The sequence below is a fragment of the Ammodytes marinus genome (assembly GCF_949987685.1).
Source record: "Ammodytes marinus genome assembly, chromosome: 18".
Taxonomy (NCBI): domain Eukaryota; kingdom Metazoa; phylum Chordata; class Actinopteri; order Uranoscopiformes; family Ammodytidae; genus Ammodytes; species Ammodytes marinus.
Window position 1 is genome coordinate 938,174 of NC_137222.1, and position 18,999 is coordinate 957,172.

Sequence of the window (18,999 nt, forward strand, 5' to 3'; positions counted from 1 at the left end):
TACATACAAAGTCAATGGACTAGCGCGTGGCAGCGCGTCCACCCAATAATCGGCGTCCAGCGGCCGGCGGCGGGCGCTTGCGCGGCGCGTGGCCGCGCCTCATGAGAGGAGCGTGAATCGGGAGCGCAGCCATTTGCGGCGCATCATCGAAGGAGCGTGAATCGAAGGCTTGTGCGGCGAACACGGCGCTGCAGAAAAAGATGAAAAATTTCATCTTTTTCTGCAGCGCCGCCGGGCGCCGCGCCTCCACAGCCAATCAGCGGCGTTGAGATTGCCCGGTGGTCTGCAAGACGAGGTGGGCGTGTGGAGTGAGGACATTGGGCTTCCAATACATTCTGCAAATATGTGTATTTTGCATCTGTTTAGCTGTTGGTTGTACTTTAGCCAAGGCAGCGCCGGTTAGCATAGTGAAACTCACCCAGCTGAGGATAATATGAACCCAAAGTTGACGGCAGTGTCCATGTGGAATTCCAATATAGTACAGCGAAGCACCGGTGTTGTCCTCCGTCACCCGGCACACTTTCACTTTCAGATAGGCTGATGTCTGCCTTTATTTTTGCAGCTGAGCACACACTGCTGTTGTTATTGTGTTTAGTATGTTGCTGAATTACTATTAATATGTGTGTATTTTCGATCATGCTGTTTTAATGATATTTGTGACATGACTGCCGCTGTACACAGTGTAGCCTACCTACATCTGTATTTTTTGGCACAGCTGGACCATGTTGTTGTTGTTGTTGCACCGTGAGTGTGACGGGTCTGATCTCGGCGTCGGCGTCAGGAATATATGGCCCAATATGATCAAGCGGCGAGCCTCTTGCGGTCACGCGGCCAACTGCCGCCTTCGATGTGGCGGCCGGCGGCCGCGGCGGCGGCTGCGGTTAATATGGCCCAATATGACAAGCGGCGAGCCTCCTGCGTTCACGCGGCCAACCGCCGCAGGCGGCCAATGCGGTGTGTTCCCGGCTTTAGTGATGGGTCGTAATGTGCCGAGGCTTCGGAGCGTGTGTCGAGTAATCCCGGAAGTTTTTGGTGAAGCGCGTATCGATGCTTGTATCGTTTAGGACGAATCACGTGACTGATGACGTTCGAAGCCTCGTTTGTTCAAGAAGTGCTTCGGGTATTGTGGATCCACTCGCACTTTGCGGGTTAGTGTTGGCGATTTATTGGTTTGGGAGTGATGTAGACGTGGATGTTGTATCAACTTGCTGTGACTTTATTGTGCACCCCTGCCTCCGCTGTACCATGTGAAAGAATGTTCTCCAAAGCAGGAGAAGTTGTTTCCAAAAGGGGAAATTGTCTGAACCCCAGCACAGTGGAACACATTTTGTTTCTCAATAAAAATCAAATCAAATCCTTAAGGTACACAAGCACATTCACTGCCCCTTACCTTTTTCTAACACTGCGACAGTTTGAAAATAAGTATTCCTGTCATTATGAGTAGGCCTAATTCAAAGTTTGACAAAATATTTATTGATAGATTTATATGTTTTATCATGTTTCATACCCATAATAATACATCAAACAAAATATAAGTTGTATATGAATTAATACATGAATAGGCTACATTAAATGCATTTATTAAGGTGTCTTGATTTATTTAGCCTACTTGTCAGTCACTCATTCCCATGGCTGCGCTGTTGCAGGACAGTATTGAGTGTATTACAAATTGATAGAATTATCTGGCTATTTAACACTGTTTGACCAGCAGGGGGGGTTGTATTGTGTTCAAATCGGTTCAAATGAAGCCTCGAGAAATGAACCTTTCTTAGGCCTTTCACACCAAAATGAACCAAGAGTCAGTTCCAGGCTGGTGTTGGGGTCAGTTCAAAACTGGTTACAGCCTTATCCCGGTTATGAACCGGTTGGTTTCACATCGACCGGAGACAGCCATGGAGCCGGCAAGAGAGCAACGTCATGACGTCACTGTAAACGTGTGTACGTCGCCCGACGCCGCTGCTCTTGTGGCTAACGCTAAAGCTACCGCTAGCTTTTAGCACAACAACAGCGGCGAATACGTCTTATTTTTACACGTGTTGGCTCTCGCTTTGCTTTCTTTACCAAACAGGACCCATACAGCGTATTCTCGCCGGTCAATTTGATCGCTACGTTCGGTAATTATGTTATGTTTACGTCTCGTAGTAGCGGTGTTTTTAAATATGGCGGGCATGAGGTTTGAGTTGGTCTGGTTGGTCAGGATAATCCCTCCCCCGGCCGCTGGCGCAAGCGGTTCTTATCAAACCCTGCTCAGTCCTGGGGTTTGATAAGAACCAGTTTTTACGGCCCGGAGACTGCCCGGAGCAGGCTTTCTGGCGGTGTGAAACCAAAACACTGGCTCTAACTCCGAACTAGCGCCGATTTTGCGGCGGTGTGAAAGGCCTATCTGTGAACCATTTGGCTTTAAGGCTTCAAGGCTTCAAAAAGCTTCATCTGGCCATCACTAGTGTGTGTGTGTGTGTGTGTGTGTCGAGCTCTGAGACGTTTGGTCAGACAAGACACGCCTCGTCATGACGTCAGGCAATAGTGTGGGAGAGGGGGGAGGGGAATCTAGAATCATGAAATGTATTATTATTATATCCGGGGGTGCTGCTGTAAATAGGAAGAGGTTCAGTAATGTCTAACACAGAAGTAGGCCTACTGGTCATTATGAGCAATTGATAAGCACGACCTAAGACTTTAATTTAAAATAATGTGATTAGAATGACAACGTATCCTTATACAAAGGCCTATAGATACAAATAAAACAAAATAACTCCTACTAATGGTGTAGGTTGTGATTAAACCTTGGTTTAATTGGGACACATTTTAAATGGGCGGGGGGGGGGTCTGGGGGTTTTGAGCATTCAACACTTTATTTCATTCTGATGAATTGGTATGCACCAAATTTATGTAAAGTAATTGAAAACATTTAGATTCCCGGTGACAAAAATAGAATAGAATAGAATGCAGTAATATCAGGCATTCTGTATTGCTTTTAAAAAAGGGGGTTATTATTCATGTCTATCATTGAGAATGTAGTGGCTGGTGGTATTTACTAGCCTGCAAACTTCAAATATTTAAAAATAATACAGAGCAAAATGAGGTTATAATCCTCATTTTGCTTCCTTTACTAGTAGTGACTGGGTGTGCAGTGGAGAGAGGAATGCAGACAGATATAGAGGGAGGAAGAGATAGCTTTATTTTATAATTTAGCTTTTAGATTTGTGAGTGATCATCGCTGACTTTAGACTGACTTGCGCTGTCTGCTCCGTGAGGCTCGAGCCCATCAGCTGAGCGAACAGCTGTCCGACACGGAGATGAAAAATTAAGGTGGAGCAACCAAATATAAATGAACAAATATTGTAGCCTACTAAACTGTAACACAAGTAATAAGTTGTGGAATTTAATTTGCATCGGTAGCCTACAGTAGTCCACATTCTTCGCTCAGCCACTAACTGTTTCGTATTACACATGCGCTGATCACGTGCACACAGCCGGTTCCTTTTTTTTTCATATTCACCCAATCTGCGGTTCATGTGCGTGCGCAACCTGGTCCGTATGGACCACGGATCAACCGTGATCTGTTGCAGCACTACCATTAACTGACAATAGACATTTATATTTGTTATGACCCACTTTACTGGCGTCAATATAGTCAGAAACTTAAGTTAGACCGATCAAAACAATTATTTCCTCAAAAAAAGAGTCAGTCTGAAGTCACTTCCAACGCCCATACATGACATGACAAATAAACATATTGAATCTCTTCTGAATCTTTCTGCTCTGGTGAAGTGCTGCCACCTGCAGGCTGCTTCCTGTCACTGTTAAATCCTGTGAAAGAGATGGAGACTGAATGCAGAGTTCAGATCAAATTACAGGAGTTTGAAAACGCTGCTATCTTAGAATAAATTAACGTTAGGTTACATAGAGACAGGCAACACAATAAATAACGTTTCATTTCCTTGACAGTAACCTGGTTAAATAAAGGATATAATAATAATAATACATTTCAGGATTCTAGAGTCCCCTCCCCCTTCTTCCACTCTACTTCTTGACGTCATGAAGACAACATGTACTCCTCCAGTGTAAGCTATACTCCAGTCAAAGGAGGACTCTTCAGGAAACTTGGATCAGATGGAGAATCAGTTTTTAAGTGACCTCCAAAAAATCGCTTTATTAATCCTGTCTATTATTATAATTGTTATTATTAATACGTGCATGCTTCTGAATCTGGATTATTTGGTGAAAAAAAAGCCATTGGTGGATTACCTTCACAACACTGGACTATACACAATGATTTAGGGCTAAATAACAAACAGTGGGGGGGGGGGGGGGCAGCAATACGCCATAGCTGCGTCAAGTCTGCCTAAACCAAAGAAGAAGAAGAAGTCAGGAAGAGGCGTGTCCTGTCTGACAAAACGTTTCAGAGCTCCACACCTTTATTATACTATCTATGCTCCAAACACGCACGCACACACACAGTCACACACAGTCACACAAACACACACACACACACTAATTATGAGAACACTGACATTTTAGGGGGAAGGGGCTAAAGCAGAAAGGGGGGGGGGAGTGAAATAACAAACTGAAACACATTTTTTTCCCTCAGTTGACCAATGATTTCACATTTCTTTTTCAGAAATTAATTGCATATATGTAAGCATCCCTGCATTTAATGTAAAATACACTAGATTGATTGCTAGCAAGCACAGGCTACATATGTTAATGTTGATTAAATCACAACCAAGTCTTTTTTTAATAGACAACATAAAAAGGCAGTGTTGTTTGTTTTCTATTTTAAGGCAGTTCAACGAATAATTGATTTCAAATCAAAATCGCTATTTGGAACAATGCAATTATCACGTCTGTGTGTCTGTAATGTAGGATATCTATGATGTAGCGTCTGACCTAGGGGGTGAACTGTGGTGACGCTCCCTTGCTAACCCCTCCCCTTTTGTGGAGAATCTACAGAAGCTACGGTGGCCTTCAAGGACAAGAAGCTAGTTACTAAAGATGGCATCATCCACCACTGCCTCAAGTCTTTCCACAATATCACGTGATGAGGTGAAGATGTATTTAGTTATTTATTGTATAATACTTCTTCTTCTTCTTCTTGGTCTTCCAACAGGTGCCTTTCCCCAGGACGCCCACTATAGATAAAAACATGTAAGAATGGAGTCTGTTCTGTAGAAATATGGCGGTGCAACATGGCGGCCTCAGCGCCCCGCTCCTATGTAGATATAAGAGGCTCATTCTAAGGTCTTGAAAAACTAACTTTTATTTTCAAGTGATTATACACTAATTAAAACATACATATTAAATTCTATTTCCATCAAGTCTGTTATGAAAAATGCCAATGAATTATACACACTGAACCTGTAATAGCAAAATAAACTGCATACAATACAAACAAATTCTTATCACATTTGAAGAGGCTACAAATCCAAATACATTCACATATTAACCACATGGTGGAGCCATGCTAAACAAAGCAACATGAACCTGAAATAAACTCTGGAACATTTCAACTGTAGTGTAGTAGCACAGTGTGTCCACTAGCTAGCTCTGGAAAACTGCTTTCAAGCCCCTGTAAACCAAAATACACACAATCCTAACTATGTAATGTGGGGAGTTGCATGATAGAAAAGCATCTGAAAAGAGTTATGCAAAATTGTCAGGCTGTTGCAAAGGTGAACGTTTGATACTCAGTCCTGTCAAACAGTCTAAACAGTAAAAAAGCTTTTTTTTTAAACTACGTTTTATAAAATGTATGAACAGATAATTTTAAAATCAGAAAAAAATCACTCCAAAATAAAGAGGAATCAACAATGTGTAACCTAAGAGATTGATTATAAAAATATCTAAATAAACTAGTTTCTAATAAGTGAACAAAATTATTTTTGAATACAACAAAACTTTAAATTGATCAAAAATAATGAAAAATCTAATAAATGGTTTTGAACATTTTTCATTCAGAAATCAGGTGTTAACCCGTGTTTCTTCAGTGAGTTCTTAAATCAAATGAAATGCACACAGGAGTTCACACATCATGGTCTGATCGGTCCAGGTTTAAACACACTTGTGCTTCTTCAGGCTCTGGCTTTTTGAGAAGCTTTTCATACATTTGCCGCAACAGTACGGTTTGTGTCCTGTGTGGACTCGCTCATGCACTGAGAGGTCAGATGATGAGTAGAACCGTTTGTCACAGTGTTGACATTGGTGTGGTTTGATTCCTGTGTGGATTCGCTCATGAGCCCGGTGTGAGCTGTAGGAACTGAAGACTTTCCCACAATGCTGACAAGAGTAGATTTTATCCTTTGTGTGGATGTTTCTGTGATTACTGTAAGAACTACTCCCGTTGAAACTCTTGCCACAGTCCTGACAGCTGTACGGCTTCTCTCCAGTGTGAATACGTTGGTGGACTTTGAGGGATCCTGACAGAGCAAAGCTTTGCCCACACTCGTCACAGCTGAACGATTTCTCTCCAGTGTGAATACGTTGGTGGTTTTTGAGGGGTCCTGATCGAGCAAAGCTTTGCCCACACTGGTCACAGCTGAACGGTTTCTCTCCAGTGTGAATAAGGCGGTGTGCCTGCAGGGTAGTTGTATGAGCAAATGTTTTACCACAGTCCTCACATCCGTACGGCTTCTTTCCAGTGTGAGTACCTTGGTGGCTTTTGAGGGATCCTGATCGAGCAAAGCTTTGCCCACACTCGTTACAGCTGAACGATTTCTCTCCAGTGTGAATGAGGCGGTGTTTCTGCAGGGTAGATGAATGAGTGAATGTTTTACCACAGTCCTCACAGCTGTACGGCTTCTCTCCAGTGTGAATACGTTGGTGGGCTCTGAGGTGTCCTGATTGAATGAATGTTTCGCCACACTGGTCACAACTGAAGGGCTTCTCTCCAGTGTGAATACGTTGGTGGGCTCTGAGGTGTCCTGATTGAATGAATGTTTCGCCACACTGGGCACAGCTGAAGGGCTTCTCTCCGGTGTGGATTCTCTGATGTTTGGTTAAGTCTGACCTCGAACTGAAATCTTTCTTACACTGTTGACAGCGGTGAGGTTTAGGTTTCTTTGTTCCCTTTTGTTTCTGTAGCGACAGACAGAAATACAAAGACAGAGTATGAGTGAGGCAGAGATGTGCAGTCAGGGTCAGCAGTAGGGATGGGAATCGTTAGGATGATACAACAAATGACAAGACGACAAGGACTTAAAGATTCAAATCCATTGGAGACACAGGTCACACACATTAGGGAGGGGCCAGTAATCACAGAGAAGGGACACTTGACAGGACGAGACAATGTTTAACAAAATAAAACAGGAAACAGGGAAACATGAAAAGACAAAGATAGAAAACAGGGAGCTTGACAAGTCTTAACAATTGCCTATAAATATAGATATATATCAATAACAGAATAGTCTCGCAAAGCCAGACCAAACTACAGTAAGTAGTATGGTCTGGAAGCAGCCCATTTAGTTGCAGCTAGATGGGGTAAAACTGGGCTGCCCTGTTTTTATTTCTTTAAACCAATCACCATCGTCTAAGGCGGGGCTGAGCCCGGGAAGCAGCAGCGGCTAAATAGTGCAGAGGAAAAATGTTTCGATGGAACGTCTGAAAGTTCAGAGGCTGTCAGGGAAATGGCTAAATCCCAAATGCAAACGCCACAAAATAACTATTAAAGTTGTATGTCGCCTAAGTGAGGTTACTTTCATAAACGAAAGGAACAAACATAATTTGTTGCTTTCTTTCCATGATAACACCATACACTTTAGCCTTCGAGGAGATCACTGGATAACTTCACAGGAGTGAACTAGTCACGCAGTGTTTACTCTGTTGACATTAACCATGGCGGTCCAATGTCCTGTAAAATTTAATTTCCCATTGTTTATGTGTGTATTTAGATTTCTAGATTTCTTTATTTAGAACGGACAGCGCACATAGATAAACATGAACAACAGCGTTAGCCAGTCAGCTTGGAGAATGACCTGACGTCACGGACAGCGGCCCGGTCAGAGGAGAGTGTACACAGAGGCTGAGAAACACAGAGGAGGAAAATGTATTTGCGGGCGGCCAGTGCTGTATGAAGCCGCTCGGGGTTCAACAAGATGTGGGGAAAGTGAGCCAGGAGAATGGGCTTCCTGGTTAATTCAGTGAATATGTGTGGCTGTGCTTTATAAACCAATTTAGCGCCATATTATGAACCCAAACATGACAGCTATGTCCGGGGAACTTTCACAACAAGTACAGCGTAGCACCGGTGTTTATATCTACGCCAGCCACGGCCCTCTGTCACAGCCAGGTAGGGTAATGAAGGCTACTTGCCTTTATTTTGTACCGCCGTGCACACAATGCTAAATGTGTTTGGTATGTTGCTGCCTTGCTGTTTTAATGCTAGGCTATTTGTGCTGTTCAGTTGCTGTTTATTTGTCTTTCGGCACAATTGTTGGCCGTGTTGTTGTTTTTGTGCGGACATGCACGCTGTTGTGTCGGGTCGGGTCTGATCGTAGCCATGATTGATTAGGGGAATAAATATATTGGGAGGGAGACTAGGCGCGTAAGGTGCACGTAGAACCATTTTTGACACAAAATGATCAAGCGGCAGGCTAGGCGTGTTACGCGCGTAGCGCATTTGTTGTGGGCGCACCTTAACCCTTTAGGCGCCAAAGTCGCAAAATTGCGACAAGACGCTTTACTGAATCAAACAGCTGTTTTCTCTAAATAGAGTGTTATGTTTTGTTCAAACTCCCCTCCACTAGTAGGCCAGGCAAAGTAACCCATTTTTGGGCCAAAAAACAGACAAATTGTAAAAGAATTTTTTTCAGCTCAGATAATTTCTATGAGGTGTCCAGAACAACATACTAAAAGTCCTAAGAAATCCTAGTTGAGGAAATATGTTTAATTCTCATCAATCCGAGATGTGTGCCAATAAGGCGAAACACCAATAAATCCCAATAGGGCTATTTTTTTCCCTTAGTCCTATCAAAATGAAACTTTACACAATGAAAGTATCCATGAAAATAAAAAAAAATTGTATTACAAGTTTCTTTGAAAATGAATTTTAATATGCAAATGAGCTATACACTAATCGTACATGCCCAAAATAAACCCAAATAGGCTTAATTTTTTCCTTTACTCCTACCACAATAAAACTTTACATAGTAAAAGTATACTTGAAAAGTCACTTTTTTTGTATTATAAGTTTCTTTTTAAATGAATTTGAATATGCACATCAGCTCCACACTTATTGAATATCCAATCATCCTACTGCCAATGGGTGATGGCAATGCTGCTTTTAGACTGGCCTCAAACCTGAAAAACTGCCTGGCTTACCTGCCAGGGGTGCCTCTCATGAATTAGATTTGTCTCTTCAAATGCCACTGCACGCAATTTGATAGCACTACAACCAATCAGAGCAATGAACAATGTGCCGTATTAAGCCCCGTTCATTTAGCGAACAGCGGGATTAACTGTTAAATTTAACTTTTGCCGTGGTCGTCTGCAAAACAGAATATTCCTCTTACTTGCTAATGAAAGATTGAGTGCCGTCTTCCAAATTGTAAAGGGTCGAGGCCAAAGCAGTCTCAAACTCAAACAACATATCCGCAGCTATCTTTGATGTTTACTATCACGGCTTCGACGGCGCACTGTCGTCATCCGTTTACGTCCGCCCCAGAGCACCATACATAGGGCTCTGGCCCGCCCATATCAGATAGAACCAATTGAAATGTAGCTCAGGATTTCTTGACATATTTAATGAGCTTCAATGGAGAGTGCCCAGACCAACAGGCGCAGCACATTTAACTTGCCAGCGCCTAGTGGCAGGTCTGGATTTCCAGGCTAGTGCCATTCCCTTTCCTATGCCAAATAGACGAGACGTAGAATCACAGCCTGAAATGGCATGGAGAAAGAAGAGATTGTCACACACCTTGGGACCAAGTAACTCCTTTGTCTACTTTATGCACCATATCCGTCTTGTTTTTGTTGCTTTCTTTGGTTCTTGTGCCATAAACGGCTCCTGTGCATTCAGATCAGCATGATGCAACAAGAGTTCTGACAAGTCTGTGTCATCACCTACTGAGACTGTGTCTTTTGTTCTGGCAGAGGCAATAGCAGTTTGGACAATGAGCACATCTGCATCGTGCTTTGCATGGTTTGTGATATTCCATTTTTATCTTTGAAAATGTATTTTAATATGCAAATTAGCTATACTCTAATCAAATATAGGCTACCCAAAATATATTCGCATAGGCTTCATTTTTTCTTTTAAAGATCCAAGTGACTGTTGCAGATATTGCTGCAGATGGTCGCATACACATTCAGTACTTTATGATTCCTCCTATACGTGAGCCTATTGTGTATCAGCCACTGGCTCTGTTGCCAGCAGATAACAAAACATCACAGCTGGATGTTTTGTGGAAGACATCCCTACTATTTCACTCTCAAAGGCCATCATGGTCTGGTATGATGCAGATCCTGCATCTTCTAGATGAACACCCTGGGAGAGCTTCAGTAACATTCCTTCCAATGATTGATCTTGATCCCAGTGATGAATCCTGCATATACTCAACATTGAGGTTTGTGGCAACTCAAGCTCTGCAGTATGATGTGACCCCTGTTCTGACGTTCGACCAACCCCTTCTGGAAAGCCTTGACCATTATAAGTTAACTTCTAATACAAATGTTTTACTTTTCATGTAGACTTTCATTGTGTAAAGTTTTAATGTGGTAGGAGTAAAGGTTCAAATTAAGCCTATGCGGATATAATTTGGGTAGCCTATATTTGATAAGTGTATAGCTCATTTGCATATTACAATTCATTTTCAAAGAAACTTGTAAGACAAAAAATGGTGTATCACAAACCATACAAAGCACGATGCAGATGTGCTCATTGTCCAAACTGCCATTGCCTCTGCCAGAACAAAAGACACAGTCTCAGTAGGTGATGACACAGACTTGCTAGTACTCTTGTTTCATCATGCTGATCTTAATGCACACAAGCTGTTTATGGCACAAGAACCAAATAAATTAATTGATAGCTGTCCCCAGACAAATGTGCAACATCACATCTCTCTTCCTGAGATCCTCTGAGATTGTCTTTCCCTTTTGGCAAGTCTGATCTGTATGGGTTCACTTTGGTGGGCCTACACTGACCTGGTTTGATCTCTGTTTTATCTAGTGCCACCCAATTTCTTTATAACATTGGTCCATTTCATCACAAATTTGGCCCACCTGATTACCAATGCAGCTCAGGGTTCACAAACTTTTTCACATACAAAAGTTGGCAAATCATTTTTTAAAATCTGTTTTAACAATTGATTTCTGGAAAAGAAAAATGTTTAATTGATAAACAAAAATCTGTTATTTCATATAAAAAATACTGGTATTGATAAATACAATTCATAAAGGCTCAAGGGGTTCACATACTTTCAAGCAGCACTGTATGGTGCATAAAGTAGACAAAGGAGTTACTTGGTCCCAAGGTGTGTGACAATCTCCTCTATCCATGCCATTTCAGTCTCGTCTATTTGGCATAGGAAAGGGAATGGCACTGAAAAAAGTAAAAAATTACACTAGCTAAGGGAGGGGTTAATCTAATTCATGAGAGGCACCTGTTATACCCCTGGCAGGTAAGCCAGGCAGTTTTTCAGGTTAGAGGCCAGTCTAAAAACAGCATCGCCATCACCCATTGGCAGTAGGATGATTGGATATTCAATAAGTGTGGAGCTCATGTGCATATTCAAATGCATTTAAAAAGCAACTTGTAATACAAAAAAAGTGACTTTTCTAGTATACTTTTACTATGTAAAGTTTTATTGTGGTAGGAGTAAAGGAAAAAATTAAGCCTATTTGGGTTTATTTTGGGCGTGTACGATTAGTGTATAGCTCATTTGCATATTACAATTAATTTTCAAAGAAACTTGCAATACAAAAAATGTTAATTATCATGGATACTTTCATTGTGTAAAGTTTCATTTTGATAGGACTAAAGGAAAAAAATAGCCCTATTGGGATTTATTGGTGTCTCGCCTTATTGGCACACATCTCGGATTGATGAGAATTAAACATATTTCCTCAACTAGGATTTCTTAGGACTTTTAGTATGTTGTTCTGGACACCTCATAGAAATTATCTGAGCTGAAAAAAATTCTTTTACAATTTGTCTGTCGAAAAACGCTATTTTGCCTGGACTATAGTTGGCAGACATCCCATACCTAGACCTTAGCTCAGAAAAACGTCATCCTTCAATGCAAAATATTCGCGGAAATCCCATCCAAAAAAAAAAAAAAAATCCCATCAAAACTTTTTTTTGTCATATCCTCCTAGCGATTTTTTCTGGTTTTATTGAAAACTTTTGTGGTGTTTGGAGACTCTGACGTGAAAGCACGTTTCACTCTGCAGTTACTGTGGTCATTGCTCAACGAGCAGCGGGTGTTGCCGAGAGCCCCTCCCCGTTTCAAAGCACTACGAGGCGGTCAGTCTCGGAGCAGCCCCTCGGAGCGAGTCCCAGCCTGCTGTCAGAGCAGAGAGGAGAAACACCTCCGCGTCCAGGCTGCAAATGAATCGCGCTGTTGTTAGGTGCGAAATCGGAGATAGTGTGCCACAAAGCTATTTATGCTGCAGCTGTATTGCTGGATTTAGGAGTTATTTAGAGATATGGCAAGCAAAAAGTTGACGAGTAGGGAGTTTAGTGTTCACTCTTTCTACGGCCCCGGTCACGGTGCGTCCATGCGCAGCAGTGGTGCAGGCATGCGACGCAGCATTATATATATCAATATTATCATATTATAATGATAATAATGATGATAATAATAATAATCATCATAATAATAATAATGAAGAATAGTAGAAAAAAGGAAATAAAAATGGTGGTGGGTAAAAAAATAAAAAATCATAAAAAACGCCTACTGTTTACATGAGTTTTGTGGTGTAGTTCTAGCTCTAGTTTACAACTGTTGGCTTACAACAAAGTGGACATCATTACATATGGATGGAGTGGTGAATCTGATTAAATAAATTCAACTCTCTTTCAAAATATCAGGTATTTCATGGAAATTACATAATCCAACATGGCCGCCACCATATGACGTCATAATATGCTAATTAGATCGGAAAATGTACTCCCCAGATAAACTTTAGGTCATTCTCAATATTTGTCTCATTTACACTTTGTCTCTATCTCAAACCACTTTCAATCCAGAGCCTTCTGAAATTTAAGTGTCAAAATCTAGTATTTTTAAAAATAAAACCCGGCACCTAAAGGGTTAAGAATTAATTTCCTCTTGTGCATGTCTGAAAAGTGGACCCTGTATGGGTCCACTTTGGGGAGCCTAAACTGACCTGGTTTGATCTCTGTTTCATCTAATGCCGCCCAATTTCTTCCCTGAAGATCTTTCATTACATTGGTCCATTTCCTCATTTTGTCCCACCTGATTGTGTTTACCTGCTCGATTTAAGCAATGCAGCTCAGGGTTCACTAACATTTGCACATTTAATTTGTTTTTATTATTTATTTATTTTAGGACTGTCAAAATGAACGCAGGGTGATTAATTTCTTGAATTAATGCATATATTTTTTAACCCAATTAATGCATGCGCAGAATAAACCGCCGCGTGCGTCCCACCCACTCTGCACTACAGTCGCTCTAGCATTTTGGCACTGTACACGGCTACCCTAGCCTATACATCAGTTCGGCAATACGTCACCTAGACGGAACTCTCGCTGCGACGCCCCCTTTGGGTGGAAAACAATAGCGCTTACACCATAGACAGCGACAGCACGATCATTCAAAATAAGCCGCTAGCTCAAATCTCCAATGTCCTGAGTTGTTGGGTGGTTTAAACATAAACAGAGCTTTATGACAGCAGGAAGCTGCCGGCTCCCCCTATGCTCAGCATTCAGTGAAGAAAAGAAGAGAATTAAAAAAGGAGCCATTAGGACCGTCTAATCAAGGCCAGCTTGATGTTTGGAGACTAAACATACGTGGTTTTAGATTGATCAAATAAATCATTTATAAGTATCTTTAACGTTATCTAGCTGGCATTGTTAGAGCCATGGAGAAGATAAGGCTGTTTGCCTTTTGTGCCTTATTTGTTAATATTATATTTTGCTTTAATTAATAATAATAATTAATTACCTATATTTTGTTGTATTTGTATGTCTATTTAGTAGATTAGGTCTTGGCATGCTATTATGTTTTGTCTTTCTCCCACAAATTGTTACGGTCGTAAAGCGTTGGTAGTGTGGTAAAACTGTGGTAAATTAGTCACTTGTTATTCGGAGCAGGACGGGAGCTACACTTTCTGACCGTAGCCTAACATATATTTTTTGTTCATTGTCGACTATTTTTTGAGAATAAATCCACTACTTTTTCGGCCTTGGATTTTCTTTTTGAGCACGAGTCCAGAATCCTACGTCCTGCAAGAGTGGCAAACAGGTTGCCACTACAGGCATAGTTGATTTTGACATTGTGTCTGTCGGTCAAATTTCAACTTATTTACCTCTGATCCTTTTCTTTTTATGCTGTTTCGGACCACAATTTTGCATTATAGTCAATGACACGTTCGCTTTGTTTTCCCCCAAAGGGGGCGTGGCCATGTTTGCTGACCTGTATGTTTTGAACTGCTAACGTTCAAAACACGTCTGTGTCGCGGGCGGCAGTTGATGTCGGAAGCAACAGGAGGAGAAACATTGTCTGCTCTGTTCAGTGCAGGGATGGACACAAACATCTACAGTTTTCAGAAATGTGTGTGATTAATAAGTGACAGCAACATAACGTCGGCTTTCTGGCACAAATGAACATTTCTCCAGATCGTGGGCATGCATGCAAACACACACACACAGACACACACACACACACACACACACACAGACACACTCAGCTGACTGCAATCAAGTTGTATTCAGGAATGAAAAATACCTATGGATTCACCAAAAAATGCCATTATAGCCCTTATTTGCTCAAAGACATAGCAAAGACCCAGCCAAATTAAATTATGGTGTGGTAGGACTATGTTTTAGTTTGATTATAAATTATGTGTTAACACCATAATTTGCATTTTCAATTAATGAAAAAACTAATTTTAAATGTATATATCCACCTTCTGTCATTTATCTTTCCGTTTCTACATCAATATACAGAGAAAATTCTAATTGTTCGGGCATATTTCGAATGGTAGAATTAATTGTGATTAATCCACAGCAACCCTGTAATTAATCTGATTAAAAATTGTAATAGTTTGACAGACCTTTATTTATTTATGTTACATTTCTTTGAGTATTGACTTCTGTGGTGTTTGTCCTTAAACATGTTAATAAAAAATAATATAATTTTTTAATTTGTGGTAATACTACTGATGAACTTTTATTGGCATGCTTTTCATTTGATGCTGAATCGTTGCCTAATGTTTGCATGATACACTTCTGAACACTAAAGATCTTGAAATTAACAGGATAAAGAACAAATTTAAGCTGCTACCTCGGCTATTTCCCTCTTTTTGATGACATTTTATTTAATGTCAAGGGGACTTCCTTATAAAATACCTCTATCTATGTAAAATACAGCTAAAAAACATTAGCTTGAATTATTTGATTGAAAGATTAATATCTTTCATAAGCTTAATATCATTCATAAGATTAATATCTTTCATAAGATTAATATATTTCAATCTCTTACTATTATTCATATCTTAAGGTGTAGTGGCAGTAAACAATGCTTGGAGTGACATTTGAGTAGTTTTGGGCCGTGTAGGGTTTCAGGGCACAGGACTGAATTGGTGGATTCCTCGCTAGCTTAGCTCATTAGCCTAATAGAGCTATCCTCTTTAGCTGAGGCTGCGGTGGCTTGTAAATTCACCCCGGGGAGAGGGTGACCGCCCCGGGGAGCGCAGGAGCTTCTCACCGCTGAGAGAGCAGCCGAGCCGCGCATTCTTGGAACTTTACACTGCGAGCCGGGCAGCGCTGTGCTGGACAGCCCGCGGGGATAACAGCCGAATGCCCCGCTAGCTCAGCTGCTAACCCCGCGAGCCTGTCAAGCGGCGCGCTGCCCCGGTAAGCGCCGGCTCGACTGCTCTGTCAGCGGGGATATATGATCCTCTGCCCATGGTGCAAACACCGACAGGTCTGTTACCGATGGTTTCAGTGTCCGAAATGAACTTTGATAATCATAACATGCGTGAAACGCCTGCTGCGGTCGGGCGGAAATGGTGTCACAAACATCCGGGCAAGGACATTGTCAAAATAAAAGCATATACAACATCGATTTGTATCGATGTTTGGACGTTGTATCGATTCAGTTGTATCGTTCGCAAATCAATCGATGGATCGATCTACATCGATGGATCGTTACACCCCTAGTGTTTACCTGCTCGATTTAAGCAATGCAGCTCAGGGTTCACTAACATTTGCACATTTGATTTGTTTTTATTATTTATTTATTTTAGGACTGTCAAAATGAACGCAGGGTGATTAATTTCTTGAATGAATGCATATATTTTTTAACCCAATTAATGCATGCGCAGAATAAACCGCCACGTGCGTCCCACCCACTCTGCACTACAGTCGCTCTAGCATTTTGGCACTGTACACGGCTACCCTAGCCTATACATCAGTTCGGCAATACGTCACCTAGACGGAACTCTCGCTGCGACGCCCCCTTTGGGTGGAAAACAATAGCGCTTACACCATAGACAGCGACAGCACGATCATTCAAAATAAGCCGCTAGCTCAAATCTCCAATGTCCTGAGTTGTTGGGTGGTTTAAACATAAACAGAGCTTTATGACAGCAGGAAGCTGCCGGCTCCCCCTATGCTCAGCATTCAGTGAAGAAAAGAAGAGAATTAAAAAAGGAGCCATTAGGACCGTCTAATCAAGGCCAGCTTGATGTTTGGAGACTAAACATACGTGGTTTTAGATTGATCAAATAAATCATTTATAAGTATCTTTAACGTTATCTAGCTGGCATTGTTAGAGCCATAGAGAAGATAAGGCTGTTTGCCTTTTGTGCCTTATTTGTTAATATTATATTTTGCTTTAATTAATAATAATAATTAATTACCTATATTTTGTTGTATTTGTATGTCTATTTAGTAGATTAGGTCTTGGCATGCTATTATGTTTTGTCTTTCTCCCACAAATTGTTACGGTCGTAAAGCGTTGGTAGTGTGGTAAAACTGTGGTAAATTAGTCACTTGTTATTCGGAGCAGGACGGGAGCTACACTTTCTGACCGTAGCCTAACATATATTTTTTGTTCATTGTCGACTATTTTTTGAGAATAAATCCACTACTTTTTCGGCCTTGGATTTTCTTTTTGAGCACGAGTCCAGAATCCTACGTCCTGCAAGAGTGGCAAACAGGTTGCCACTACAGGCATAGTTGATTTTGACATTGTGTCTGTCGGTCAAATTTCAACTTATTTACCTCTAATCCTTTTCTTTTTATGCTGTTTCGGACCACAATTTTGCATTATAGTCAATGACACGTTCGCTTTGTTTTCCCCCAAAGGGGGCGTGGCCATGTTTGCTGACCTGTATGTTTTGAACTGCTAACGTTCAAAACACGTCTGTGTCGCGGGCGGCAGTTGATGTCGGAAGCAACAGGAGGAGAAACATTGTCTGCTCTGTTCAGTGCAGGGATGGACACAAACATCTACAGTTTTCAGAAATGTGTGTGATTAATAAGTGACAGCAACATAACGTCGGCTTTCTGGCACAAATGAACATTTCTCCAGATCGTGGGCATGCATGCAAACACACACACACACACACACACTCAGCTGACTGCAATCAAGTTGTATTCAGGAATACCTATGGATTCACCAAAAAATGCCATTATAGCCCTTATTTGCTCAAAGACATAGCAAAGACCCAGCCAAATTAAATTATGGTGTGGTAGGACTATGTTTTAGTTTGATTATCAATTATGTGTAAACACCATAATTTGCATTTTCAATTAATGAAAAAACTAATTTTAAATGTATATATCCACCTTCTGTCATTTATCTTTCCATTTCTACATCAATATACAGAGAAAATTCTAATTGTTCGGGCATATTTCGAATGGTAGAATTAATTGTGATTAATCCACAGCAACCCTGTAATTAATCTGATTAAAAATTGTAATAGTTTGACAGACCTTTATTTATTTATGTTACATTTCTTTGAGTATTGACTTCTGTGGTGTTTGTCCTTAAACATGTTAATAAAAAATAATATAATTTTTTAATTTGTGGTAATAATACTGATGAACTTTTATTGGCATGCTTTTCATTTGATGCTGAATCGTTGCCTAATGTTTGCATGATACACTTCTGCTGTCACCATATGATGAGGTACCCTACTATACTTTTTTTTTTTTTTGTCCTACTTTATTAGACTATAAAAACAGAAATGTTGCAAGTTGCAGTATTTTTTGAATGGCTGAAATACAATATAAATCAAATCATAGTAACTGATCAGCTCTGTTTGTGTAGAAATGACCAGGGATATGTTTGTTTTAGCTTGTTTTTATAGGCCCAGTTGCTTGTTTCTCTGGCGAGATCTGGCAACCCTGCAAACCACAGCGACGCAAGCAGGCCGCCATTACAGGGCAGCGAGTTGTGTAACATGAACTGCTCTTCAACTCGTTCATTTTCTCTGCTCAAAGGTCGCTCAAAAAACAAGTTTTGATTCAGTTTCAGCAGAAATAACTCTAATCAGTGGTAGGCCTATGTATATAGCCCGATATTGCAGACAGACAGTAATGTGCGTCAGTTGGCTTACGATCCGTACAGACAGTAATACGACACCCACGAGGCTGAGGAACAACTCCCCCATAAATAAACGGTTTTAACGGGCTTAAAAGAGAAGAAACGTCAACATACCACCATAGTAACATAAACTGTATAGTCACCGTTTGTGGAGAACTCATGTTTCTTCCTCGGTGGCAGCAGATAGTAACCAGAGACGGTGTGTGTGTGTCGAGCTCTGATTGGTCAGATAGGACACGCCTCTTCATGACGTCAAGAAGTAGAGTGG

At 41.1% G+C, this 18,999-nt stretch overlaps 2 protein-coding genes across 2 annotated transcripts in view; one reads left to right on the top strand and one right to left on the bottom strand.

The window, feature by feature from the left end:
• Positions 1-18,999, top strand: part of LOC307264960 (uncharacterized protein) — a 54,915-nt gene that overhangs the window by 29,201 nt on the left and 6,715 nt on the right. The window lies entirely within an intron of this gene.
• Positions 5,351-18,899, bottom strand: LOC307264959 (uncharacterized protein). Its single transcript, XM_080046526.1, has 2 exons — positions 18,875-18,899; positions 5,351-7,074 (listed from the first exon to the last, which is right to left on the bottom strand). The coding sequence occupies exons 1-2, from the start codon at positions 18,890-18,892 to the stop codon at positions 6,052-6,054; spliced, it is 1,041 nt and encodes a 346-aa protein (XP_079902652.1). The 5' UTR covers positions 18,893-18,899; the 3' UTR covers positions 5,351-6,051.